The 27713-nt window shown below is 53.2% G+C and overlaps 1 protein-coding gene across 6 annotated transcripts; it reads left to right on the forward strand.

The window, feature by feature from the left end:
- Nucleotides 1-92: 92 nt before the first annotated feature.
- Nucleotides 93-27605, forward strand: LOC103231478 (myosin-6). Of its 6 annotated transcripts, XM_073012924.1 has the most exons (41): nucleotides 94-240; nucleotides 356-479; nucleotides 726-838; nucleotides 2461-2651; nucleotides 2772-2984; nucleotides 4236-4379; nucleotides 4629-4785; nucleotides 4881-4908; nucleotides 5174-5285; nucleotides 5591-5683; nucleotides 6179-6242; nucleotides 6505-6603; nucleotides 7147-7250; nucleotides 7345-7483; nucleotides 9013-9281; nucleotides 9566-9736; nucleotides 10949-11258; nucleotides 12287-12357; nucleotides 12643-12730; nucleotides 12820-12937; nucleotides 13085-13208; nucleotides 13495-13631; nucleotides 15263-15518; nucleotides 15678-15920; nucleotides 16068-16244; nucleotides 16527-16672; nucleotides 16932-17022; nucleotides 19149-19538; nucleotides 19870-19996; nucleotides 20084-20202; nucleotides 20538-20734; nucleotides 21255-21438; nucleotides 21675-21840; nucleotides 21945-22069; nucleotides 22973-23281; nucleotides 23472-23675; nucleotides 24561-24686; nucleotides 24889-25164; nucleotides 26292-26387; nucleotides 27025-27159; nucleotides 27524-27605. In XM_073012924.1, the coding sequence occupies exons 5-41, from the start codon at nucleotides 2784-2786 to the stop codon at nucleotides 27545-27547; spliced, it is 5820 nt and encodes a 1939-aa protein (XP_072869025.1). In that variant the 5' UTR covers nucleotides 94-240; nucleotides 356-479; nucleotides 726-838; nucleotides 2461-2651; nucleotides 2772-2783; the 3' UTR covers nucleotides 27548-27605. The 6 variants fall into 6 exon arrangements, with proteins under 6 accessions (XP_072869023.1, XP_072869025.1, XP_072869024.1 ...); XM_073012922.1 differs by lacking the exon at nucleotides 2461-2651 and having other exon boundaries at nucleotides 93-240; XM_073012923.1 differs by lacking the exon at nucleotides 726-838.
- Nucleotides 27606-27713: the final 108 nt, after the last annotated feature.

A 27713-nucleotide genomic window follows, 5' to 3' on the forward strand; every position in this document is an offset into this window, starting at 1 on the left:
ATGATTTGGCATAAGCACCTGCAGGAGATGGGGATGTGGGGTCAACTCAGGTCCCTCCAAGGACACTGAGAAAAGGTCCAAATGCCCTGGGGAGAGAGGTGTGTTCCTGAGCCCAGGAACGGGGCAGCTGCGTCCTACGGAGCTTGGGGAGAGGCCACATCTCAATGGAAAGTGCTCCTGCCCAGAGAAGCTGACCCCTGTCTCCCTACCCACCTCCACACCCTAGAGCTATATTGAGAGGTGACAGTAAACCGGTGGGAGGGGGGCTGGGAGAGTGTTCCTGGGTGTGAGGGTGGGGGGAAAGCCAGAGCAGGGGAGTCTGGCTTTGTTTCCTGAACACAATGTCCACTCTTAGTCATAACAGGAACAGCCTGCTGAAGACCTGACACCTACAGCCTCTGAGAGGTGGCAGCATTGGAGGATGGGGAGCAAAGCCTTGAGGACTTGGGGTGCTTGAGGACACCCACAAAGAAGGGCATGTGAGTATTAGCCCTGGAGGGCTTGGAAGGGGGCATCAAAGTTCTGCCTGGGGAGGGGGCAGGCAACAGAGCCCCACCCCCATGGAATGTGGAGCCTGGGGACTAGCTGGTGTAAATCCCCAGGCCTGCCAGGCACCTGCACCCTCTGGCAGCCCGGAGAGGCAGAAGGGGGCAGCCCCCCACCCACCCCCCTCCTCCCTCAGGCCCTGGGATTAACACCATCTGCTTCTGCCCACCCCACCCCAGGAGCAGAGAGTGGCAGGGGAGGGCAAAAGCCTATGTGTGCAAATGTGGACGTGCAAATGTGTGCATCCGTGTACACAAAAGAAAGTAGAAAAGAAATCTGCAAGCTTGAGTGGGTAAGTGTGAAAAATCTGCATGTGTGGCTGAAGATGGGCACAGACACGGTCACGTCTACATGTGAGAGAGCTGAACTGGGGCTCTGTGTGAAAATCTGCCTGAGGCGGCAGGAGAATCCCTTCCATTGTTTGAGCAGGTTGGATGATGGCTACTTTATCAGGGGCATCAGGGAAGGGGTGGGGACTCCAGATGTGTCCCCAAACCAGGGTGGCCTCAAGACCTCGGGAGGACACTTGTCTGGAGACTTGGGGAATAGAAGGAGACCAGGCATGGCACTTGTGCAGACTGAGGCCAGGACAGAAGTTCCTGACGAAAGAAAACTGAGCCATGGAAGTGGACAGCAGATCCCTTCCCTGGGCACCATACTCCAGCTTTTAGTCCCTAGCACTGGGGACTCCGGTTCCAAGAGCAGGAAGATGCTCCCAGCCTGGGGCTGTGTGAGGGCAGGTCAGAGTGGGAAGGAGAGGCTGGGGAACAGGGGAGGAAAGCCCATGGTTGGGAGGCAGAGGACAGGCATTTGGCCTGCAGGAGAAGGTGACCCTCACCCATGTGTTCAATTCACCCTTCAGGTTAAAAATAACTGAGGTAAGGGCCATGGTGGGGTGGGAGAGGCGGTGCGAGAAGGTCCTGTCTTCCCACTATCTGCTCATCAGCCCTTTGGAGGGGAGGAATGTGCCCAAGGACTAAAAAAAGGCCATGGAGCCAGAGAGGCTGAGGCAGCAGACCTTTCATGGGCAAATCTGGGGGCCCTGCTGTCCTCCTGTCACCTCCAGAGCCAAAGGATCAAAGGAGGAGGAGCCAGGAGGGAAGAGTGGTGGGAGGGAGGGTCCCTCCGGAAGGACTCCAAATTTAGACAGGGGGTGGGGGAAATGAGATATAAAGGAACTGGAGCTTTGAGGACAGACAGAGACTCCTCCAGCCCAGGTAAGAGGAGGTTTGGGGTGGGATGCCCTGTATCCTGTCCATAGATCCCCCACCGTGAGGGACCTCCTTCACCAGGAGTGGGGTGCAGATCAGTTGGAGGCCTAAGGGCTCTGTTAAAACTGCCTATCTCCAGGCCCAGGGAAGTTCCCCCTGACACAAGGGGGTTCCACAGGAAACCCAGAAACCTCTTTTCTTCTCTGACTCTCCATTTCTTTCTCTGCATCATTCTGTGTCTCCTACATGTTGTTCCCATCTTTCCATCTTCCTTCCTCCTTTGGATGGCTTCCTTCCCTTGATCCTGGTTTTATTTTGCCTCTTGGTCTTCATCGACACTTGTCACAATCAAGCTTCTTTGTCTCTCTCCCTTGCCCTTCCTTCTTGGCATGTTCTCACATCCCTGCCTCTCTGCTTCCAACCCTGTTTCCACATCCGGTCCCTCACACTAGTACTGACTCGGTGCCCTTTCTTTTCTGCCTCTGCGTCTTTCTTTTTCTGACTCCCTGGTCTGTCCTGCCTGTTTGTGCTCTGGGGCTGCCTCCATCCCCGGTTGGCCTGCCTCTGTTGTTCTTCAGTCTCCTCATCTGTTCTTTCTGCCCGGCTCTACCTCTGTGGTTCCTCGCTCCACCCACGGTTCAGATTCTTCAGGATTCTCCGTGAAGGGATAACCAGGTGAGAACTTCCCCCATTTTCTCTGCAGAGAGCAGGGCACGCTTCTCCTGAGAGCCAGATTGCTGCACCAGGGTTCTGCTGTCCCAAGCACTCAGCGTCACCCCTCAGCAAACTCCAGCCAATGCCACCCCAGGCAAACCCCTTACAGAGATTGTCCTTCAGCGTCACCTCAGAGAGCAAGAGAAGCAGAGCCCTGAGTCGGGGAGGGTGCAACAGCAGGTGCCTCTCCCAGGGTGGAGGAGAGGAGCAGGTGCAGGGAGGGGGGCTGCAGAGGACAAAGTCACTCGCTGGAGCCTGGGCCCCCTCAGGAGTAACACAGCCCTCCTGTCTCTGACCCAGAGGAGCGCCAAGATGACTGATGCCCAGATGGCTGACTTTGGGGCAGCGGCCCAGTACCTCCGCAAGTCAGAGAAGGAGCGTCTAGAGGCCCAGACCCGGCCCTTTGACATTCGCACTGAGTGTTTCGTGCCGGACGACAAGGAAGAGTTTGTCAAAGCCAAGATTGTGTCCCGGGAAGGGGGCAAGGTCACTGCTGAAACCGAGAATGGGAAGGTGAGTGGGGCATGGCGCCAGGGCGGAAGGGAAGGAGGTCTGGGGAAGAAGATGCAGAGGTAGAGCCACTTGCAGTGGGAACTGAGAGGGCTGGAGAAAAACCAAGGCCAGTGGGGATGCCAGGACATGCTCCTTTGAGGAGCCCAGAATCCCTCTCAAATTGACCTAAGCAGGTGCAACAGGTGCCACCCAGGGCCATGTGCCCCTTGCCAGAGAGGATGCTGAGGGAGAATGACCTCAGTGTTTGTCTCAGAGGGGTCTTGTACATAAAGAGGGCACAAACACAGCATTAAATGATGCCCCCTTGTTGCACTTGTATCCCTCTTCCCTGTGCCTCAGTTTCCTCTGTGGGTCCACTTTCTCAAATTCTGTTCAACCAAATCAAGAGTAAATTCTTAGACCCAGATGAACACAAAGATCAGAAACTTTTGAGCTAAGCACTCCATCCTTGACTGGCACTCAGAAGCTGCTGGTCCCTGGTTTGCTCATGCCAGCCAAGAGAATCACCCCTGGTTACCAGCTGTGGCTCAGGGCTGTGTGTCTCATGAACTTGTTGACTGAATGTTACAACCCATTAAAGTGTAGAATAACAGGCCACAATCCCCTGGGGCTTTTGACTCTGATCCCAGCTCTGCCATCCGCTAGTCGCTGTGCAGGCAAATCATTTAGTCATTTAGAGCCACGGATTTCTCCACTATAAAAAACACTGGAATACCTATTGGCAGGATCTAGTGACATCAGAGCATGGCAAACTGCTGCCAATCAAACCACACCAACAGTGATGGATGGGGAGTGTGGAGTAGATGGGTGAACTGCTTTTCCAGCAGGGGTGAAGGTTTGCCCTGAGCAACAGATACTCTAGAGCACTGCCCATGGGAGACAGCCTTGGGGTCAGCATAAGGTGTGCACACATCTGAGAGCTGCCAGTCTCCAGGTTTGCCCCAAGATCCTTGGAACATAGGGACTGAAGAGTGATGGTCATGGGCACAGGGTGTCCCCAGGATGGTCTGGGCATCTGGCAAGAGACAGGTATCCTAGGACAGTCTCAGGATGGGAGATACAGTGGGAAGAGACATTATCTGGGGAAAGTGTCCCAGGGGACATAGAGGGTAGGGGCTGGGGCACTGGTCAGAGCAAGGGGAGCAAGGCTAAGTCATGGCCTGTGTCCTGGGAGGAGGTCAGTGGGCAATGCCGGCAAGGGTCCCAGAGGGAGTGTGGTCACCCATCCTCCTGCCTACGTGCCCCCTCCAGACGGTGACTGTGAAGGAGGACCAGGTGTTGCAGCAGAACCCACCCAAGTTCGACAAGATCGAGGACATGGCCATGCTGACCTTCCTGCACGAGCCCGCGGTGCTTTTCAACCTCAAGGAGCGCTACGCGGCCTGGATGATATATGTGAGTGGCTCCTGCACACTGCAGAGACTTTCCTGCCCTGCATGGAGGCCAAAATAAGCCAGGGAGGCTATCCCAAGGAAAGGGGGAGGACTCTCCCAAGGGACCCAAGTCCCCTTCCCCACTCCACCCCTAGTGAGTCACAGGAGGAGTAGAGCCAGCTGAAGTGAACAGGGACTTGCCTGGCTGCCACCACCACCTGTCCCAGGTTCTCCCTACCAACCTCATGACCAGCCTTGTCTCCTGCTCCAGACCTACTCGGGCCTCTTCTGTGTCACCGTCAACCCCTACAAGTGGCTGCCGGTGTACAATGCTGAGGTGGTGGCCGCCTACCGGGGCAAGAAGAGGAGTGAGGCCCCGCCCCACATCTTCTCCATCTCCGACAACGCCTATCAGTACATGCTGACAGGTGAGCCTGGTGGCCCCTGGCCTCTGCCCCTCCTCCCGGACACCCACCCAGACCCTCAGCCCTCACCCCATTGCTTCTCCTCTTTTTTCTTCCAGATCGGGAGAACCAGTCCATCCTCATCACGTGAGCAAGTGCCATCCTCCCACAGAAGGGACTCGGCTGGGGGCATACAGGCTGATGCCTGCGGTGTAGCTGGGAGGAGAGGTTTAAGGCTGGCATTGCAGGGAGCATGGGGCACTGAGCCCTTATTAGAGGGGAGCCAGAGCAATGAACCATGACAGGCATATCCTGCCGAGTGCTGGGCTCTGATGGCCAGGCTGGGAAGGGAAGCATGCTGTATGGAGAACAGTAGGAATTCTGAGTTTTGATTGGTTCCTGTGGCCCCCAGGGGAGAATCCGGGGCGGGGAAGACTGTGAACACCAAGCGTGTCATCCAGTACTTTGCCAGCATTGCAGCCATAGGTGACCGTGGCAAGAAGGACAATGCCAATGCGAACAAGGTGCCATGGGGGCCACAGGCTCGGCAGAACAGGGGTGGGGGGGCAGGCTGACCCGAGTTACCTGTGACGTGGTGGGGACAGCCACACTGAACTGGACTTCCGATGGTCAGCCCAGTGTGGAAGACCTTCCTGACAGCAGACACTCACCCTGAGGTCTGGGTAGGATCCTACGGAGTTGCAGACCCACCAGAGGTTCACCCAGCCCCCAACATCCATTCCTCAGGGCCAAGGCAGCCTCCCTGCCTTCTCACCACTGCCTGGAGGTGGATGGAGGATGAACCCTTGTAGTTCTGTTCCTTTCATAGGGCACCCTGGAGGACCAGATCATCCAGGCCAATCCCGCTCTGGAGGCCTTCGGCAACGCCAAGACTGTCCGGAACGACAACTCCTCCCGCTTCGTGAGTGCCTTTGACCACTCCCAATGGCCTCATCCATCCTTGACAAGAGAAAAGGGGTGCTGTTTTGCCACACCCAGTTGATTGTACTGTATCTGCCTTTGGGATATCAACATGCACATGTTGGTGGGAAGAGAGCTTAGGCTTTGAAGCCAAAGGCCTGACTTTCCACTTGCTCAGCAAGTCCTCACACCTCTCTGAGCCCTAGTTCCTTCACCTGTGAAACCTAATACTGGGAGGATTAGGTGAGATCATATGAGGGGTACGAGCAGGTGGCATTCCATGTGCATTCCCCTCTGGGCCGAGGTTCCACTAGGAGGTCCCTGCACACTGTGTGAGGGTGGCATCCTCTGCCCGGCTTCACTTATACTCAACTGAGACACCAAAGAGGTTGTTTACATTTCCAGAACCATCCAGGACTTCTGGGCTGAATAAAGGTCCAGGATTTCATTCTGTCCTTCCCACCAGTTCCCTTACTCTGTCCCATTCGTCCCCCAGGGGAAATTCATTAGGATCCACTTTGGGGCCACTGGAAAGCTGGCTTCTGCGGACATAGAGACCTGTGAGTACCAACAGGGAGGCTGCCACCCTCCAGGTCCCCCTCTGCCTTCTCTCCCTGCCTGGTGGCCAGTCTCATCATTCCTGCCATCTCCTGTCTTTGTCTGCATTTGCCTCTGGGCTTTAGGATCCTTTTTGTTTAACCCACGTCTTCTCGCCTGGCCCTCTTCATCATGCTGTGGGTAACCCCTGCCCCCATGGCCACCTTCTTCTGGCTCTAATCTCTTTCTTTCCTCACCTGCCTTCTTCCCCTCCGCCCACCTCAGACCTGCTGGAGAAGTCCCGGGTGATCTTCCAGCTGAAAGCTGAGAGAAACTACCACATCTTCTACCAGATTCTGTCCAACAAGAAGCCGGAGTTGCTGGGTGAGCCTGCCTGCCACCCCCAACCCACTGCTGTCCCTGCTGCCCTCCCCAAGCCAGCTGTGTGCAGGGCAGGGCCCTCCTGCTCCCCACTGTGCCCCCATCTTGCTGCTCACTTCCCTCCTCCTCTGCTCACTCTGCCAGTTCTGTCTCCCTTCCCGCCCAAGATCACCTGCATCTCCTTTCGCCTCCCTGTGCAGTCACACACCTCACTCCTTCTCCACCCTTCTCTCCACTCCTCCCTCAGCTTGTCTTTGCCTTCTCTTTATTTGCCTCTCCATCTCCCATGTGTCACTCCCCTGCCACCCTCCCTCCTCCTTGTTATTGGAGCCCCTGCCAGGGCCCCTCTTCTACCCTTTCACTTCCTCTGGGTTCCCTCTTGGTCCTTGCTGACTTCTTTTCTCTCCCTGCTCCCTGTCCTCCCCTCCTCCATTCTCCCCATCCCTTACCCCTCCTTGCCCCCTCCCTCCCTTTCCCAACTCTCCCTGCCTCTTCCCTGCCCTCCACCTGCCCCCTTGCCCCTGCTCCGCCCCTTGCCTGGTGCAGACATGCTGCTGGTCACCAACAACCCCTACGACTACGCCTTCGTGTCTCAGGGAGAGGTGTCCGTGGCCTCCATTGATGACTCCGAGGAGCTCATGGCCACCGATGTGAGTGAGGGGGCTGCTGCGGCCGTTCAAGGGCCCCTAGGAGCTCCTGGGGCCACTGCTCCAACTCCTCTCTTTGCTTCTCGCTCTGTCCCAGAGCGCCTTTGACGTGCTGGGCTTCACTTCAGAGGAGAAAGCTGGCGTCTACAAGCTGACGGGAGCCATCATGCACTACGGGAACATGAAGTTCAAGCAGAAGCAGCGGGAGGAGCAGGCGGAGCCAGATGGCACTGAAGGTGGGAGGGGCAGGCAGGCAGCACTGGGAAGGCCGGAGGTGCTGACCAGGCTCTCCGAGGGACTCAGATCCTAGAGATTCTGAGGCTTGTGGGGCAGCGGGGTGTGTTGAGGGATGGTGAGGGACAGGGACGTGGGAGAAGTGGGCAGACAGAGAGTCCACCGCAATCCCACCAATTCCTCAACCTCCTGCACTCACCAGAACTGAGGTGGGGATTTTTCCTCCGTGCCCAAGACTCGCCCAGCCCCAGGAAGCACAGCCCCTGAGCTCTGCACATCACCATCACTAATGCAGGGCCTTTGCTCCTCAGCCCCTGGGTAAGCCCCTGGTGGGCTCATACCATGTTCTATTTGGGAAGCAGTGGGCCAGGGGTCAGGACACAGCCTAGGGCATTCGTGCATCAGTTTCCTCCTCAGTGAAATGGATCAACGATCTTTACTTACTCCTCTGGTGGCTACTGTGAGGTCCTTTGAGAAAATGTGAAGGTGCAAACAGTGTTAGACAGGTGCCCAAGAACATTCCTTCCTACCTTCAGGGACTCGTCTCCAAGTCTGCCCAGATCAAAATGTCAACCTGAGGTTCATGATAACATACCAACAGTTATTACAACATTCTTGAAATTACACCAAATAACTCCTCTAAATAGAGAAATCCCCATGTTAGGTGGCACATTTGGAAGGCTGGGGGTGGGCGTATGGTGCTGTCTGATATACTCTTGGGGGTCTTGATCTCCCAGCCAGTCAGATTCGGTAACATGTGGATGGAGAGGACAGCATGGCCAGTCCAGGGCTAAACATTGGGGTAGAGAACGAAGGAGACAGGGAGCAGAGGACATCTAGCCCCTCAGCCACATCCCTGCCCTGGAGAGGTGAGGGACACAGTGAAGGTGGCGATATGCCCACAGCAGTGCTTGCGAAAGACCTGGCCCAGAGATGCCAGAGATGTAGAGAGAGAGAGCTAAGAGCCGGTTGTGGCAAGAGACCATGGGCTGGATAAGGGGGCCTGGGCTCCAGCCTGACTCAGGCACACATTGGTTGAGCAGCCACAGCAAGCCCTGTGCTCTTCCAGGCCTTGATTTCTTCCTCTTTAAGGAGAAGAAATTGGACCTGATGCTTCCTAAAGTCTTGGCCCCAGGGCAGAGAAGGAGGCTCACTCATTGAAAATGCTCACTCAGGCCAGGTGCAGTGGCTCATGCCTGTAATCCCAGCACTTTTCGAGGCCAAGGTGGGCAGATCACTTGAGGTCAGGAGTTTGAGACCAGCCTGGGCAACATGGTGAAACTCTGTCTCTACTACCAATACAAAAATTAGCCTGGCGTGGTGGCTCACGTCTGTAGTCCCAGCTACTCGGGAGGCTGAGGCAGGAGAATTGCTTGAACCCAGGAGGTGGAGGCTGTAGTGAGCCAAGATCGTGCCACTGCACTCCAGCCTGGGTGACAGAGCAAGACTCTATCTTTAAAAAGAAAAAAAAAGAAAGAAAGAAAGAAAGAAAGAAAGAAAGTGCTCACTTACTCCTTTCCCTCTCATCAAGATGCTGACAAGTCGGCCTACCTCATGGGGCTGAACTCAGCTGACCTGCTCAAAGGGCTGTGCCACCCTCGGGTGAAAGTGGGCAACGAGTACGTCACCAAGGGGCAGAGCGTGCAGCAGGTGTACTACTCCATCGGGGCACTGGCCAAGGCAGTGTACGAGAAGATGTTCAACTGGATGGTGACACGCATCAACGCCACCCTGGAGACCAAGCAGCCACGCCAGTACTTCATAGGAGTCCTGGACATCGCTGGCTTCGAGATCTTTGATGTGAGTTGGGACCCCTGGGAGGGGGAGAGCAATCACTCGCTGGCTCCCACATTCAACAGCCATTTGCTGAGAGCCAGCTGTGGACCAGACACAGGAAGGCAGTGGGTACTGTGCGGTGACAGAGGCAGTCATTGTCCCTGTCTTCAGGGGAAGCCCTCCTCCACTGCCCTGATGTGGAGGGGACCAGCCACGCCCTGCTGGGTTCAGGCACAGTGCACGGGCACAGCCCCAATGGCCACTCACACCCACTTCCTGACTGCTCCCACCCCTCATTCCCCCTGCAGTTCAACAGCTTTGAGCAGCTCTGCATCAACTTCACCAACGAGAAGCTGCAGCAGTTCTTCAACCACCACATGTTCGTGCTGGAGCAGGAGGAGTACAAGAAGGAGGGCATCGAGTGGACATTCATTGACTTTGGCATGGACCTGCAGGCCTGCATCGACCTCATCGAGAAGGTGCCTTCTTGGCCTCACCACCTATGTTCCCTCCTCTGCCATCCAAAGTGGCGGCCGAGTGACTTCTACACACAAGAAACTAGAGTCCCAAAATCCCAGGCCTTTCTCCAGGCCCAGCTTCTCCCCACTGTGAAGTCATGGGCATGAACAGGATGATCCCCGCTCCGTTCTTCCTTTTCCAGGAGCTTGCACTTTATGTCCCTGTGTGGTGGTCCCCTCAGTGTCTTAAGAGTGAGATGTGGTGAAGGAGAGGCCCCTGGCCCCTCTGACTGCCCATGACAAGCGTCATTCATGGAAAGATCCTAGGCTGAAATTAGAGATGTTTGCCTCCCACCACCTTCCTGTTGGTTGAGAAATAAGCTAGTCTCCAGCTCTCTTGCCTATGGGCATTCCTGAGAAGAGACAAGACCACAGACAGAAGGCCCTGTGGCCCAGGTCTGACTTGCTCTCAGGAAACCTCTGCTCTTTGTCAGTACAGGCCAGAGCCAGGAGTGTCTGATCCACACCCAGCCCAGCCACGGCCTTCAGAAAATGGGAGCTTCCCCACATATTTTGAGTCATTATCCAGATTCTTAACCAGAGTTCTCATCTTTCAGAGCCCTCAGAATCCCACAAAACTGTGTGTGACAAAAGCATGTGTACCTTCATACATGTGTGTGCATGTGTGTGTGTACGTGTGTGTGTGTGTACATGTGTTTTTCTGGAGAGACAGTTTTTAGTTTTAACAAATTCTTGAAAGGATTCCTGCCCCCAAGAAAAGTCAAAAGTCAAGAACCACCACGTTTTTGGACGTGCAGAGCGTGGTGAAGAACCTGGATCCTTCTATCTAACCCTTGAAGAATTGCTACTGGTGTCATATAGACAGAGCCTGGCCCAGTGCCTTTGACACACATCTGTCCCTGCCCTCCTGCCTCTGGGGCAGTGAGCCATCAGAGAGAAGAGGCTGTGCTGTGAGGCACTGTGGGCCTTGCGGAGGGTGATTAGGAGTGCATGGCTCTTTGTTGTATCCACTGGGCAGAAAGAGGGAGGAAGGGGCTCTTTTAATTCCAGGAATACTGGATTCCTATTTTGGGCTAAGAGGTACCAGCACAACCCCCCTTCAGCAGGCCAGTGCTACTGGCTCTAGAGTCCTTTTCCTGTCAGGGTGTGGGACTGTGGAAGCCTGGGAGCGTGCTCAGTGATTCTCTCTTTGCCTCTTCACCCTGCCCTCAGCCCATGGGCATCATGTCCATCCTGGAGGAGGAGTGCATGTTCCCCAAGGCCACCGACATGACCTTCAAGGCCAAGCTGTACGACAACCACTTAGGCAAGTCCAACAATTTCCAGAAGCCACGCAACATCAAGGGGAAGCAGGAAGCCCACTTCTCCCTGATCCATTACGCCGGCACCGTGGACTATAACATCCTGGGCTGGCTGGAAAAAAACAAGGATCCTCTCAACGAGACTGTTGTGGCCCTGTACCAGAAGTCCTCCCTCAAGCTCATGGCCACTCTCTTCTCCTCCTATGCATCTGCCGATATTGGTAAGTGGGCAGCCCTTGCGCTGGGCCAGGGGACTTCTGAAGGCACAAAGGGCCAGGGTCCTGATGCTTCAAAGCACATGACTCCAGAGGCAGGCACAGGGGAGCCCATGAGTCAAGCCACCTCCTGGCTCACCTCACCACCGTCCACCTGGGCTTCTGTAGCACCTGCCGTTCTCTGCTTTGCGTTATGGGTGTTGATATAGCTGTCTCATGTTTCATCAAGATTGGGAGTAACTGGAAGTCAGTGAGGGTGGCGCATGCATCCCTGTACCGTGCCCAGCAGGGAGCAATGCATGTGGGAGTTCTCAACAAACATTGAGAGGACACTGAACAAAGGAGCCTCCAGTTCAGAAAAGGAAGAGAAAGGATGTGGCTTGAAATGAAGAAGATAAAGTGTAAGAAGAAAAGTAGAGGCCGGGCGCAGTGGCTCATGCCTGTAATCCTAGCACTTTGGGAGGCCGAGGCAGGTGGATCACAAGGTCAGGAGTTCGAGACCAGTCTGGTCAACATGGTGAAAACCCCTATCTACTAAAAATACAAAAATTAGCCTGGCGTGGTAGCGCATGTCTGTAGTCCCAGTCACTCGGGAGGCTGAGGCAGGAGAGCTACTTGAACCCGGGCAGCAGAGGTTGCAGTGAGCCAAGATTGTGCCACTGTACTCCAGTGTGGGCGACAGAGTGAGACTCCATCTCAAAAAAAAAAAAAAAAGAAGAAGAAGAAGAAGAAAAGTAGAACGTGGAAAGATATAAGAAGGAAGGGCAAGTCTAGAAGAGGGAGGGCTAAGGGCACTGATGTATGTCAGTGCCTACTATGGGCAAGCACCAGTGAGCTGCCCCAGAGGAGTGGTCTTATCTAATCCTCTTTACAACTTTGGGAAGTTGTTACTGTTATCCTCATGGTAAACTGAATCTTGGAGAATTCCTTACCCAAAGTCTCAGAGCTACCAAGCTAGCAGCAGAGCTCTGCCTCTGCTCAAGGGCTCCTCTATTTTCCAGCTCCTGTTCATTATTCCTCCTCTCGTTATTTAGGGGAGAGTGGTAAAAGCAAAGGAGGCAAGAAAAAGGGCTCATCCTTCCAGACGGTGTCAGCTCTCCACCGGGTAAGAAGGGCCCAGGGGTGCCAGGACACTTGGTGGAATGGCCCAGCCCAGAGTCTTCTGGCTGCATCACCTATTCTGATGCTTGAGTTTAATGAGGAAAGAAGCTAGAGTTACGTAGTCATTTTTTGGTGTGTAGGTTCCACACAAGCCTAAACTCACGTCATAAATTATGTACCACCCGCTGTCCCTTTGACGATTCTGGTGAAGAGTGTCTGGGAACCGGGGTTTAAGGGCCTAAGAGATGGTCCTTGTGGCTCCTAACTCCCCACCTTCATCTGCCTCCAGGAAAATCTGAACAAGCTGATGACCAACCTGAGGACCACTCATCCTCACTTTGTGCGTTGCATCATCCCCAACGAGCGGAAGGCTCCTGGTGAGCCAGGAGAAGGCCTTAGTCTGGGGAGGACAGCTGCCATCCACTTTACCCTAAGGCTGACCCTTTTCCCTTCCTTCCTGCCACAGGGGTGATGGACAATCCTTTGGTTATGCACCAGCTGCGCTGCAATGGCGTGCTGGAGGGCATCCGCATCTGCAGGAAGGGCTTCCCCAACCGCATCCTCTACGGGGACTTCCGGCAGAGGTGGGTATGAGGGCGCCCCAGAGCTCAGAGAACAGGGAAGCCAGGGCTACTCTGGTGGGGAATGGGAGGCTGCAGGTGGTCCTGGAATTCTATGGGCAGAGCAGATCACTGCAGAGTATGAGTGACTCTGGGCACTTCCTTCCTCAGGTATCGCATCCTGAACCCAGCGGCCATCCCTGAGGGACAGTTCATTGACAGCAGGAAGGGATCAGAGAAGCTGCTCAGCTCCCTGGACATTGACCACAACCAGTACAAGTTTGGCCACACCAAGGTGAGTCTAGAGCCCCATTGGGTGGTTGCAGGGCAGGTGGCCATGTTGAGTGGAGCAGAGAGGAGTTTAGGAGGCAGAACCCTAATTCTGGCTTCTTTATCAACCTTATCAAGGGCTGAAACCCAGGCTTCACTCCAGTCTTGTTTGTCTAATTTTTACTCTCGCTTCTAGAAGGCATGGGGTGATGGGTCACCTGGGAGCTCATGCAGGGTCTTCCACCCTCTTCTTCCACCCTGGATACTCCCCTCTGAGGCTGCGGCCTGTTGCATCTACCCCTTGCCTGCAGGTGTTCTTCAAGGCAGGGCTGCTGGGGCTGCTGGAGGAGATGCGGGACGAGAGACTGAGCCGCATCATCACGCGTATGCAGGCCCAAGCCCGGGGCCAGCTCATGCGCATTGAGTTCAAGAAGATAGTGGAACGCAGGTGAGACAGCAGGAAAAGGGAGGCATGCACTAGAGATATAGACGCATATCTGCAATGTCAACTAGGTGTGGGTCAGGAGAACTGGCTTCAGACCTACCATCTGGCCTGGGAAAGTTACTTTACCACTTCGAATCTCATTGCAAATTCCTCTTCTTCTTTTTTTAAGAAAATTCTCTATAGTAAAATGCAAATTAAGACACCAATGAAATACCATTTTAAAACACTAGACTTTGCTTGCTCAGATGTCTACAAATTTTAAAAAATGAAAGAAAGAAGTAGATAATAATAAAATGAAAGAAAAAATAATTTTAAAAAGTTTTAAAAATCACTAGACTGACAAAAATTAAGAAGCCTGATCCACTGCTTACAGATGTGTACATCAGTGCAACTTCCTAGGAAAACTGTTTATCACTATCTTTTAAAGTTGAACAGCTGCATACTTCTCCATTCCACTCCTGAGTACATTCCTAAAGAGAAACTCTTATACATGTACACCATGGCATGAAAAATAATCTTTTTAGCAGCATTGGTCATAATAGCAAAGATCTTAAAACAACTTGAATTTCCATCCACAGGGGAATGGGTAAATAGTATTACAGTCATTCACCGGAACATTATAAAACAGTGAAAAGAAGTGAACTCCAACTACATGGTACAATATGTTTGAACATTAAAGCATATTGTTAGTAAACAAAGGCAAATCTTGGAAGCATACACACAGTATGATGTAATTTTTATAAAGCTCATAAATAATCAAAACCAGCCATTCACTGTTTAAAGATACATACATACGGCTCGGCACAGTGGCTTACGCCTGTAACCCCAGCACTTTGGGAGGCTAAGGCAGGCGGATCACCTGAGGTCAAGAGTTAGAGACCAGCCTGGCCAACGTGGTGAAACCCCATCTCTACTAAAATTACAAAAATTAGCTGGGCATGGTGGCAGACACCTGTAATTCCAGCTACTGAGGAGCTGAGGCAGGAGAATTGCTTGAACCTAGATGGCGGAGGTTGCAGTGAGCCAAGATTGTGCCATTGCACTCCAGCCTGGGCGACAAGAGTGAAACTTCATCCCAAAATAAATTAAATTAAATTAAAATAAAGATACATACATATGCGATTAAAACAATTTTCGAAAAAGCAAGGAAAGGAAGAATAAGATTCAAAGCAGCGGCTGCTCCTGGTGGGGTAGCAGGGGTGTAGGAAGGAATGCACAGGTAGATTAATGGTTGGTAACATTTCAGCTCTTGGTTGGGTGGTAGGTTCATGGATAGTCATTTTGCTTTCATGCTTCATAACTTACATACTTATTATAGACATTCTTATACGTAAACCCCTACATAATTTTTAACATATTTGACGTTCTTATGAGAATCAAAAAACTGAACAGAGTAGACATTCTATAAGTGGTAGTTTCCATTACCACTAATATCCTAGCTGGGAGGATATAAACTGCCCTTTCATCAAATTGATTAACAAATATTTATCAGGCAACTCCATGTTCAGTGTAGTGATGTTGGAGGTGGGTGTGCACAGGAAAGAAGTCTACATGCCTATGAACTTGCTTAGTAGGGCCCATGATTGGGAAGCTCTTTCATAGTGCCCCACCCTGCCTCCACATTTCCTTGTCAGGGATGCCCTGCTGGTAATCCAGTGGAACATTCGGGCCTTCATGGGTGTCAAGAATTGGCCCTGGATGAAGCTCTACTTCAAGATCAAGCCGCTGCTGAAGAGCGCAGAGACAGAGAAGGAGATGGCCACCATGAAGGAAGAGTTCGGGCGCATCAAAGAGACGCTGGAGAAGTCCGAGGCTCGCCGCAAGGAGCTGGAGGAGAAGATGGTGTCCCTGCTGCAGGAGAAGAATGACCTGCAGCTCCAAGTGCAGGCGGTGAGGCCGCATGATTATCTCTTCAGCCCTCGCCTCCCCTCCCCTAGATTATAGCCCATCTCACAACGAGGTACTGGGAGTCTAGGAGTGCCAGCTCTTTTTAAAACCCTAGGTCTCCTCTCTTTAACCATCAGCTTCCTCCCTGTTCTCTTCTCCCAGGAACAAGACAACCTCAATGATGCTGAGGAGCGCTGCGACCAGCTGATCAAAAACAAGATTCAGCTGGAGGCCAAAGTGAAGGAGATGAATGAGAGACTGGAGGACGAGGAGGAGATGAACGCGGAGCTCACTGCCAAGAAGCGCAAGCTGGAAGATGAGTGCTCGGAACTCAAGAAAGACATTGATGACCTGGAGCTGACACTGGCCAAGGTGGAGAAGGAGAAGCATGCAACAGAGAACAAGGTGAGGGCAGCTCCCTCTGGCTTCAGCCCAGGTCTCCTCAAGACTCCCAGACTAGAGTGTGGTCCTGGTCCTTGGCGTGGAAGTCCCCATAGATGTCTCCAGGCTGGTGATCTTTGACCCTAAAGGGGATGGGTTTTTGGTCGGCAGGTGAAGAACCTAACAGAGGAGATGGCTGGGCTAGATGAGATCATTGCTAAGCTGACCAAGGAGAAGAAAGCTCTACAAGAGGCCCATCAGCAGGCCCTGGATGACCTTCAGGTTGAGGAGGACAAGGTCAACAGCCTGTCCAAGTCTAAGGTCAAGCTGGAGCAGCAGGTGGATGACGTGAGTAGTAATAACCATGCTTCTGCTCTCAGAGCAAGATTTTGCAGGCAACACCAATGACCCAGAAAGTCCTGATCCCTAGAATTGACTTCTATGGCCCTTGGAGCTTTTTTTACTCTCTGTAGTTCCTCACTAGAGTAGGTCTCTGAATCCTTTGTGTTTGCAGGATTTCTCTACTGGTTTGACTTCCAATCCCACTGGACTTCAAGTTTAGAAGGAGGCAAAAGAGCATACACTGTGGATGTCATGTTTTCCACACTTTGCTTATTTTCTTCTCATCAGTTGGAGGGATCCCTGGAGCAAGAGAAGAAGGTGCGCATGGACCTGGAGCGAGCAAAGCGGAAACTGGAGGGCGACCTGAAGCTGACACAGGAGAGCATCATGGACCTGGAAAATGATAAACTGCAGCTGGAAGAAAAGCTCAAGAAGTAGGACACTGTGGTGGCCAGGAGGGGCTAATGGAGGTGTCTGACCTGGTAGATAGAATGCAGGGTGCTGCACCTCCATTGCCCACTGTTGCCTTGGGCACAATGGGAATGAGGTCAATCACAGCCCTCTTCCTCCACTCTCTGGGCTGGCCTGGGGAGGGGGAGGTGCTGATTTTGGTGTACTAAGGCCAAGAAGACAACGAGTGCCGGAGGAAGGAAGGTTATTTGTCACTCCCCCACCCCCACCCTTCTCCTGCAGGAAGGAGTTTGACATTAATCAGCAGAACAGTAAGATTGAGGATGAGCAGGCACTGGCCCTTCAGCTACAGAAGAAACTGAAGGAAAATCAGGTGACTTTTTTTCCCCAGTGCAGGAAAGTGGGAGCTCAATAGCCCTGAGGTGACTGAGGCTGCAGCAGCTGCTTAGGGTTCTACACAATATCTGGAACTCCAGGCAGCCTCACAGATCCAACCATCCCTGACTTACAGGCACTCAGGAACACTAGCCTTCCTCTGTAGAGCAAGAATACATTGTGTTAGCAAAACTGAGAAGGGAGACTCGTACCTACTAAAGGGCTTCTCCTTTTGAGATCTGCTCTGCCTCAGGAACTTTCTACGCTAAGCCAAATGATAGAGCTCTATTATCCTCTAACCCTTCCTCTGGTAGTTCTGCCCTCTGAATGTAAGGTGAAAAAAAAAAAAAAAAAAAAAAAAGCTTCAAGGAGCACCTTCCTGTGAGCTGCTCTGTTCACATTCTTCCTGATACTAACCCAGTCACTAACCCAGGCTGAGTCCCCATAGGGCACTCATGATAAGAGCCAATTCCTACAACCTTGAGCAAGTCACTTACCCTCCCTGATCCTCAGATTCTCTTCTCTTCTCACCTGTAAAATGACACTGATAATACCTACCACACAGGACCAGAGGGGATAATGTATTTGAAACCACTTTGTCAACTAGGAAATTCTATACAGGTATCATATTAATATAGCCCAGTTTAGAGAAGTCAGCCAACCACTAGCCTAAGAAGGTATTGTTTTGTCTTCTCCATGGCCTTCTCATTCCTCTGCAGGTCAAGATTAAGTGAACAGCCATAGTCTCCCTTAGCTTTAATGAACCTCAAACCGCAATATGCTTTTAGTATCGGGTTTGTCAGAAGAGCCCTGAAGTCCACTGTCATCCCCATTTTAGAGCTACAGAAGCTACATGGCCAGGACTTGACATAGTGACCCCAAGGGCAACAGGAACTCAACTACTGGGGCAGGACCTTGTCCTCTCACTTTGGGGCAGACTGTGGCTGGTAGAAAGAGGTAGTCTCCCCTCTGCACTTGAGGCCCATGGCCCAGGCTGCAAGTAATGTACGAACACAATTCCACTCCTCTGGGGCTGCACAGGGATTGGCCCACCTTCATTGGTAATTTGCCCTCCCATCTTCTTGGATGCCCCTTCTGGGTTTTAGCTAGAATGTCGGGCCATCCTCAAGTTCTTCTACCCTAGGTCTGGGCAACTTCTTTGGCCTCTTGGACTCAGAATAACAGTCCTGTTAATCTCATCAGGTCTTGGCAATAGGCTATGGCTCCTCCTTCATCCCCAAGATCTTGCTCAGAAGTCTCACCTTCTCCATCCTGGGAGCAGAGGCACGGTGGTCCTCTCTGCTGCTCCTAGGACTCATCCATGAACAGTCCTTTAAAGCTGTCCATAACCCCAGGTGAAGGGATTCCCACTGAACCCCTGTTTTGCTCCTGGCTAACCAGACAACAGATCAAAATGGTGGATAGGATATTCTCCCAATTTAGCCAGGACCAAGGCTTAGGTCCAAAAAGTGAGGTAAGGGCATTTAAAGAGGATGAGGAGATGAGGTGAAGAGGAGAGTACCCTGCTAGCACTTTCCTGGCCTGGAAGGGAGCAATCGTCTTGAAACCCAGCCCTGAGCATAAACACAGCAAGCCTGGGAGAGCAAGGAATATGGTTGATTGGACTTTGTGGTTAACTTGGAGAATTGCAAAGGTATTTGATTGTTTTGAGGCATATTGTCACAAATATTTGTAAAACACAAGCACTCACTTTCCTGCCTTATGGATAGTGGAACAGAGCCTAGTGAATCTGGGGACTCTGAACTTCTTGATCTCACAGGATCCTAGGATTCCCCTTCAAACACAGATTCTCAGGATTCGGGGCTGCAGATGCTCAGACTGGGTCTGAGATGCCCTCGGGAGCTTCAACCAAATTGCTATTGATGGCCTATGCATTATAGGATGTTCAGCAGCATCCCTGGCCTCTCCCCTCTAGATGCCAGTAGCAAGCCCCACCAAGTCATGACAATCAGACATTGCCAACCATTCCCTGGGGCACAAAATTGCCCCTGGTTGAGAACCACTGCTTGAGAGGGACGTGAGTTCCCGGTAGCCTTTTAGAGCCGGGGGGATTCCAGTGGAGGGGTCCAGGCAGTGGGTCTGAGCCCTTTGTGTCTGACCCAGGCGCGCATCGAGGAGCTGGAGGAGGAGCTGGAGGCGGAGCGCACCGCCAGGGCTAAGGTGGAGAAGTTGCGCTCAGACCTGTCCCGGGAGCTGGAGGAGATCAGCGAGCGGCTGGAAGAGGCCGGCGGGGCCACGTCCGTGCAGATCGAGATGAACAAGAAGCGCGAAGCCGAGTTCCAGAAGATGCGGCGGGACCTGGAGGAGGCCACGCTGCAGCACGAGGCCACGGCCGCCGCCCTGCGCAAGAAGCACGCCGACAGCGTGGCAGAGCTGGGCGAGCAGATCGACAACCTGCAGCGGGTGAAGCAGAAGCTGGAGAAGGAGAAGAGCGAGTTCAAGCTGGAGCTGGACGACGTCACCTCCAACATGGAGCAGATCATCAAGGCCAAGGCAGGCTCTGCTCGGCCTCCCCTCTCCCTCTCCCCTGCACAGGGGCACCTCCCCCACGCCTTCTCTCTGTCCAACATCTCCCTTGTCATTCTCATTCCCTTCATCACCCTTTAGTCTCTCTTCCTCTCTCTCCTGCCCCTCTGTGGCTCTCCTCTCCCTATCTCTTCATGTTCCTCCTTTCTTTAATTCAAGTACCTCTTCAGACTGCACCCTCCCACACCTTCTGTGTCTCCTTCCTGCCCTCTGGCGTTCCCCATCTCTGACCCTCTCTTCCTTCCTCTGGTCAACTCAGCCCCTCCCACACTCACCTTTCCTGTCTTGCTTCCTGAAGGCAAACCTGGAGAAAGTTTCTCGGACGCTGGAGGACCAGGCCAACGAGTACCGCGTGAAGCTAGAAGAGGCCCAACGCTCCCTGAACGACTTCACCACCCAGCGAGCCAAGCTGCAGACTGAGAATGGTGGGTGCCTCTAACCAGCCCTGCACCTGCCTACAGCAGGACATAACTTGTGGAATGGCCCACGAGCCCCTCTCATTTCACCTCCAGGAGAGTTGGCCCGGCAGCTAGAGGAAAAGGAGGCGCTAATCTCGCAGCTGACCCGGGGGAAGCTCTCCTATACCCAACAAATGGAGGACCTCAAAAGGCAGCTGGAGGAGGAGGGCAAGGTGAGGCCCAGTGGGGAGGGTGGGCAGGCTTGACAGCAGCCCTGGAGCAATTCACCTCAATGCCAGAAATGGAGCCTGGAGCTGGAGAGAGTCCTCTGCAAGGGAAAGACCCTCCAGTCTAGGTTCTGCCCTGCAGCTAAACGTCATTGAATGCGTCTTTCCTTATTCTTAAGGGAATGGGGTGAGCAGACTGGAAAACTCCTCAGACAGTGAGGTTTCATATCAGCCCACATGGTGAATAAGGCTGGGCTTGGTTGAAGTACTAGACAAGAAGAGCATCTAGAGAATGGGGCACAGGGAGTCCCTCCCACCTCCTGGTGCCCACCCCTCCCCAGGCGAAGAACGCCCTGGCCCACGCACTGCAGTCGGCCCGGCATGACTGCGACCTGCTGCGGGAGCAATACGAGGAGGAGACGGAGGCCAAGGCTGAGCTGCAGCGCGTCCTGTCCAAGGCCAACTCAGAGGTGGCCCAGTGGAGGACCAAGTATGAGACGGACGCCATTCAGCGGACCGAGGAGCTCGAGGAAGCCAAGTGAGCTCCAGATACCCCCTTAACCTGACTCTCAGAGAGGAAGGGGTGAGAGGACCTGGGGTGGGGACCCGCAGAGTGGTCATGGGAAGGAAGTGGAAGAGACAGGAGGAACTCGGAGGGCAACAGAAGTGCTTGGAAGAAAGCCTGAACTCTATACTCTGTGAACTCTGGCTGGCCCTGACCCGCTTCCTGTGACAGGCGAGCTTTTGGCCCGGGTTATACCTGATGCTCACGTATAAGACGAGCAAAAAGCTTGTTGGTCAGAGGAGCTACCGTCGATCAGCCTGTGTGGGGGGCGAGGGCAGGGGGCACTGACACCCACATGCCACTGCAGGTAGGGAGGATGCCTGGGCAGCACAGGCTGGCGGACTCTGTTCCAGGCACGAGCAGGCTCAGCTCCTGCTAGGCTGGACTTACGGCGTCTCAAGGAGATACAGGGAGGGGGTGGGAGGAGGTCCACCCAAGGCTCCGCTGTTGCCCAGTAGAGTCACACACACACCCTCCACCCTCACCTGGGCAGGAAGAAGCTGGCCCAGCGGCTGCAGGATGCCGAGGAGGCCGTGGAGGCTGTTAATGCCAAGTGCTCCTCGCTGGAGAAGACGAAGCACCGGCTACAGAATGAGATTGAGGACCTGATGGTGGACGTGGAGCGCTCCAATGCTGCTGCTGCAGCCCTGGACAAGAAGCAGAGGAACTTCGACAAGGTGGGCCCCGGGTGAGGGCTGCAGCCAGCATGCAGGGCAAGGGGGCGTGAGGGGTTCAGTGCGAGGCCAGAGCCGTCCTCCTTGGAGGTTGGGGAGGAGGGCAGGGCTGAGCCCAGGCTCGGGACCAGGGACAGATCTTGGACATGGGGCTGAGGCTGGGGGCTGGGGCACTGGGAAGCAGGAGGGCTGGGGGGCTGAGGCTGGGGGGCTGAAGAGTGAGCCTTGTCCCCGGGCAGATCCTGGCCGAGTGGAAGCAGAAGTATGAGGAGTCGCAGTCAGAGCTGGAGTCCTCACAGAAGGAGGCTCGCTCCCTCAGCACAGAGCTCTTCAAGCTCAAGAACGCCTATGAGGAGTCCCTGGAGCATCTGGAGACCTTCAAGCGGGAGAACAAGAACCTTCAGGGTGTGCTGGGGGTCCAAGAGGCCAGAGATGAGCTGGTGGGAGGGAGGGCCATGAGGGGGCAGGGGGAACACAGGCTTTGAGCTTTCTGGCCCTCTGGTCCCCAGAGGAAATCTCGGACCTTACTGAGCAGCTAGGAGAAGGAGGAAAGAATGTGCATGAGCTGGAGAAGGTCCGCAAACAGCTGGAGGTCGAGAAGCTGGAGCTGCAGTCAGCCCTGGAGGAGGCGGAGGTGAGGGCCGAGAGCTCCCAGCACCCCAACCCTGGTCTGCCACTGTCTCCCACATCTCCCTCACCTGCAGGTGACCCCGAACCCAAGACAAAATCTATTCATTCCATATTCTTTGTTCAACGTTATCTACCCACTATTCACTAACCGTTACTGCCTCCAAAGCCAAGGTCTGCACAAAGGAAAATGTCAGTCTGATTAGACGCCAAAGGTTTTGTTTCTTACCAGGTTTTAAAAGTTGGAGTCTGGCCATGATAATAACCACTTAAACAGTGGGTAGGAGTGTGGGCTCCAGAGTCAAACAGGCCTGAGTTGGAACACAGCTTGAGGACTTTCACTGTGTCATTGGGCAAAATCTTTAATCACTCTCTGCCTCAGTTTTCTCATCTGTAAAATGGAATTAATTGCACATACCTCATACAATTTTACACATGATTATTATAAAGATTAAGTGAGGTAACACATTTAAGCACTTAATATATATTAGCTATTGTTACTCTTCATTTTTATGCACCTGGGAATAGCCCTGAGTTTTCTGGGCTCTAACTTTTCTCAGGAAAGGGTGAGGGACCTGGAAAACAAAGATAAAATTTTGAATTTGTGGTTATAAAAATTCCTCTCTTTTCTATAATACTTTAGACAGGTCAGGAATTTACGCAGTGTTAGTGCCAGAGGGTCTGGCAATTGTGAGGTCCAGACCCTTTCCTTGACAGAGGAAGCCCAGGGAGTCCAGCACTTTCTCCCCAATAGCACCATGGGGGGCATGAATGCAGATCCCACCTCCCCATCTCTTCTCAGCTCTTCTTCTCTGGGCCATAGTCCTGGCTGACACCCTGTATCTTCTCATCCTCTCTCCCAACCCTGCCCTGTGCCCTGTCTGCTCGCCCTCGCCCCACCCCTTCCCAGGCCTCCCTGGAGCACGAGGAGGGCAAGATCCTCCGGGCCCAGCTAGAGTTCAACCAGATCAAGGCAGAGATCGAGCGGAAGCTGGCAGAGAAGGACGAGGAGATGGAACAGGCCAAGCGCAATCACCAGCGGGTGGTGGACTCGCTGCAGACTTCCCTGGACGCAGAGACACGCAGCCGCAACGAGGCCCTGAGGGTGAAGAAGAAGATGGAAGGAGACCTCAATGAGATGGAGATCCAGCTCAGCCACGCCAACCGCATGGCTGTCGAGGCCCAGAAGCAAGTCAAGAGCTTGCAGAGCTTGCTGAAGGTACACAGGGGGAGGAGGTCCCCTCACCCGGAGGAGACTGGCCTCCACGTGGCCTGAAGAAGCAGTGGTGTCTCAACACAGGCACCAGATTCCTCCTGACCCTGGGTCACTGCAGGGACCTCTGACAGGTGCCCTCAGTGAAGGGCACCGAGGCTGGCTCCCCACTCATGCCCACTCTCCTGATCCTCAGGACACCCAGATTCAGCTGGACGACGCGGTCCGCGCCAACGACGATCTAAAGGAGAACATCGCCATTGTGGAGCGGCGCAACAACCTGCTGCAGGCTGAGCTGGAGGAGCTGCGTGCCATGGTGGAGCAGACAGAGCGGTCTCGGAAGCTGGCAGAGCAGGAGCTGATTGAGACCAGCGAGCGGGTGCAGCTGCTGCATTCCCAGGTGAGAGGGTCAGGAGCTACCTTGTGGAAACCTGCCGAGTGCAGAGCCCAGGACATCTAGAAAAGCCAGATGTTCTAAGTGAGCACATCTAGCCAGGGTCAGAAATCATTTCCTCTCTTAGGCCAACTCTCATCTGTGGTGGCTGCAGAACCATTGTATTGAGAAAGCCATCTCTGCTTAGAAGCTAAGAGTGTCATGATTGATTGCTGATACCTGCCAAAGTCACAAATCTGGGAGCAGTGGAACGTATCCTGTTATTTGATATTCTTGAACTAAAGGACAGCCTCCAGCTTGCTCTGTAAAGATGAGAGTTTGGGAGTTTAAAGAAGCATAACTGCATCTCTTGCAAACGAAGCTGGATAGAACACCATTTTTCTGCAGTCCCACCCACCCACACTGTTTTCAGTTATACTCTGCCATGAGACTTTGTGCCCACCTTTTACAGTGCCCTGTGGAGTCTTGTTCTTTAGTATATGTGAGAATGACATCATTCGCTTACCTCATCCGCTCTTCCTTACCCCACTACATTCTTGGTACAGCTGTAAACATCTCTGGAATATTGTCCCGGTAGAAAGTTGTTTCCATTTTCCTTGGAATATTGGCATGCTCCTACAAAAACATGTTTCTAAAGAGCTCCAGGGTATTACTGCAGACCTTTTGCTATTTGAAGTCTTTTTTCAGAATTTAGTAATCTTAGATACAATGTCTAGAATGTATCCACTTTCATAGGAAAAGGGAAAGCAGGTACAAAACAAGGAAGAGTCTAAAAGCAGGCTTGTTGTTATTTAAAAAAATGACCACCTTTAATTCTCTCTGGAGAAAGGGTATGAAATCAGGTAACAAAGTGCAGTATATATTTGATCATTTTTCTCTCTCCATGTCTAGAACACCAGCCTCATCAACCAGAAGAAGAAGATGGAGTCGGACCTGACCCAACTCCAGTCGGAAGTGGAGGAGGCGGTACAGGAGTGCAGGAATGCCGAGGAGAAGGCCAAGAAGGCCATCACGGATGTAAGTGACCGCCCACCTTCTGCCTCCTCTAAAGACACAAGCAAGGCCCTGGGTTCAGGCCAGGCCAGGCCGCTGTGCTGTGACACCAAGCCAACTCTGCAGTTCTGAGGGTTTGAGGGCCTGATGGGAGAAAGGAGATCTTTTGGGGGCAAAAGCCCCGGCCCTGGGCCCGTGTTCCTTGCCACCTCTCTCCTGCACACAGGCCGCCATGATGGCAGAGGAGCTGAAGAAGGAGCAGGACACCAGCGCCCACCTGGAGCGCATGAAGAAGAACATGGAGCAGACCATTAAGGACCTGCAGCACCGGCTGGACGAGGCGGAGCAGATCGCCCTCAAGGGCGGCAAGAAGCAGCTGCAGAAGCTGGAAGCGCGAGTGCGGGAGCTGGAGGGGGAGCTGGAGGCCGAGCAGAAGCGCAACTCAGAGTCGGTGAAGGGCATGAGGAAGAGCGAGCGGCGCATCAAGGAGCTCACCTACCAGGTGCGGCGGGGGCCAGAGGCCAGGAGTACATGTGGAAGTGGCTTCTCTGGCCCCGCTGCCCCACCCACACAGGGCTCCTGTTACCTCCTCCTTGAGTTGCTGTTGGTAGATTTAACCTTCTTCTCACCCTGTGCAGTCAGTTTGACTTGAGCCTGTGAGTTTTTCCAGCAAATGAAGAATCTACTTCTACTTCCTGAAAACCCCTCTAACTAGCCTTTCCCCAGGTTTTTTTTTTTTTTTTTTTTTTTTTAAATAACTCAAAGTGCTACCATGAAGACTTCAGAACAGTCCAAAGAATCTTTCCACCTTCGACTGTGGGGTTAAGAGTCAGGCGAGGGGAAAAGACACAGAAATCTTCCATGGAACTTCTGGCACACAAAGAGAAGGCCACAGAGAAAGAGGACCCCAGAATGTTTTAAGACCGCCATTTGCATAGCTCAGAGTTGTGCCCTTGGCCGGTTATTTTCAGCGTACCTGGGAAGAAAAGGCCAAGGAGACAAGGGTGTCAGTCCATTTGATAGATGGATACCAGAGGCACAAGAAAGAGGTTACAGATACAGAACCACAGAGTGATTTGTGAACAGAAGTAGAAATGGCACCCTGGCACATACAATGATGAAGAGAGAGGAATGATCGAGTGATGTTGGAGCCAGTGATCCCGATGCCTGAATTCTGGTCTAGTACAATATATTAGAATGTAGAATAATCTGGATTATGATAATACCCCCTTCTTTCTGCATTCCTCATTATTCCTCTTCTGGTCAAGAACTGCTGGCCAAGAGAACCTATGTAGGTCCAGGTTGGAGCTTTATCCACCAGATTGGAGCTGGAACAGATCTGGTGCTTTTATATTACCACATAGGAAATTCCATAGGTTCTGAGCCCCTCCCCCCACTTCTACCTTTAAGACTTCAGCCTTCATTGCTTTGTGGATCCTTGACTGACAACCCTGCATTGTCCCTTCGACCTGCAATGGAGTCAGAGAATCTTCCCCACCACATCTTTGACCTGGACCATTGCAGGGAGGGCAGCAAAGGCAAAGGGAGAAGAGTAAAATGATGGAGGAGGGAAAGGTGATTGCATTTGCTCCCCCTCCAAACTGGCTTCTCCCACCCTCCCATCCCCAGACAGAGGAAGACAAAAAGAACCTGCTGCGGCTGCAGGACCTGGTGGACAAGCTGCAACTGAAGGTCAAGGCCTACAAGCGCCAGGCCGAGGAGGCGGTGAGTTCAGAGTTTTCTTCCCTTTCTCATCAATACACCTACTATATGTGAGAACCAATGCATGTCTCCCCCAGAGGGGCCTGGTCAAAGAGTTTGCTATAAGCTGTAACTCTCAAACATTTATTGTACACATCTGGTATGCTCAGAGCCGTCGGGTGTTCTGAATTAACGAAGGCACCACCTACAAGCTGCTTACAATTCAGACACCATAACCCAGCAGAAGGCTAGTGCAGGACATGGGGCAGCCAAAGCTGAAGGCAGGAAGGTGGCAGTGGAATTGGGCCTGGAAGGGGACCCAGCTAGGCACAGGGCAGTGGGGAAGACATCTGGGTGTATGTGAGTTGCTGGTGAGCATGCCTGCGCAGGGACAGGTGCAGCAAAACAGGATTCTGAAGGGTCCCAGATCAGGCAGCATGGGATTTGTCTTGGGCAGTGGATGGCCATGAAGGACTCTGAGTGCTGGACATGTTTGAGGACAGCACAAGGCAGGTGCAGGATACCCCCGGAAAGGCTGTTGCAGGAATATGCATGAGGCATGGGTGCCTCAGGGACAGGGAGCTGGAACCTCAGGTTGAGAGGCTGAGAATCCCACAGCCCATCTCCAGCTCATTCACCCATCCCCATTGTCCCACCACAGGAGGAGCAAGCCAACACCAACCTGTCCAAGTTCCGCAAGGTGCAGCACGAGCTGGATGAGGCAGAGGAGCGGGCAGACATCGCTGAGTCCCAGGTCAACAAACTTCGAGCCAAGAGCCGAGACATTGGCACCAAGGTGGGTCCCTTCCCTGGGCTTCACTAGTCACTTCCACATTAGCATGCCCCCTGATTTGGGTGCCCCTCAGAGTGGGCACTGCTTGCCCCATATGTAGGCAGTTCTGGGGGTCCCACAGGTCACATAACCTGAGAATCCACTCTCCTGCTCAAAACAGCCCCCCACTGACTAGAACTCCTGCAGAGATCCCCAGTTCCATCCCCCTAAACCACAAGTGCCTCTAACTTGAGACCACAAGATCCCTGGGGCCCTGCCTCTCCCCCCAAGGACATCTCCCTTAGGCCTCTGAAAGCCCCAGGGATTTGTCCCCACACACTTCTCCCTCTTGCCAGCTCCCCACTCACACCTCTTATCCTTGTTGCAGCAAAAAATGCATGACGAGGAGTGACACTGCCTCGGGAACTTCACTCTTGCCAACCTATAATAAATATGAGTGCCAAACTCTGCCTGAGCCCATCTGTCCTCCCTGCCAGCTGTCCATCCTGGATCAAGGCAGTAGGGGGCCTGAGAGGAGGGAGGCCCCCAGCCCCTGTATCAGAGCTGCCAGAGCCAAG

This window comes from Chlorocebus sabaeus, chromosome 29, assembly GCF_047675955.1.
Source record: "Chlorocebus sabaeus isolate Y175 chromosome 29, mChlSab1.0.hap1, whole genome shotgun sequence".
NCBI lineage: Eukaryota > Metazoa > Chordata > Mammalia > Primates > Cercopithecidae > Chlorocebus > Chlorocebus sabaeus.

What these genes read in the sequence shown, in the direction of transcription:
- LOC103231478 (XM_073012922.1), top strand. Translation starts at nt 758, where the DNA reads ATGTGTGCAAATGTGGACGTGCAAATGTGTGCATCCGTGTACACAAAA. An exon ending in CAAGAAGCCGGAGTTGCTGG is followed by an intron (nt 6,604 to 7,146) that starts GTGAGCCTGCCT and finishes TGCCTGGTGCAG; the next exon opens with ACATGCTGCTGGTCACCAAC. An exon ending in TGCAGCTCCAAGTGCAGGCG is followed by an intron (nt 15,519 to 15,677) that starts GTGAGGCCGCAT and finishes CTCTTCTCCCAG; the next exon opens with GAACAAGACAACCTCAATGA.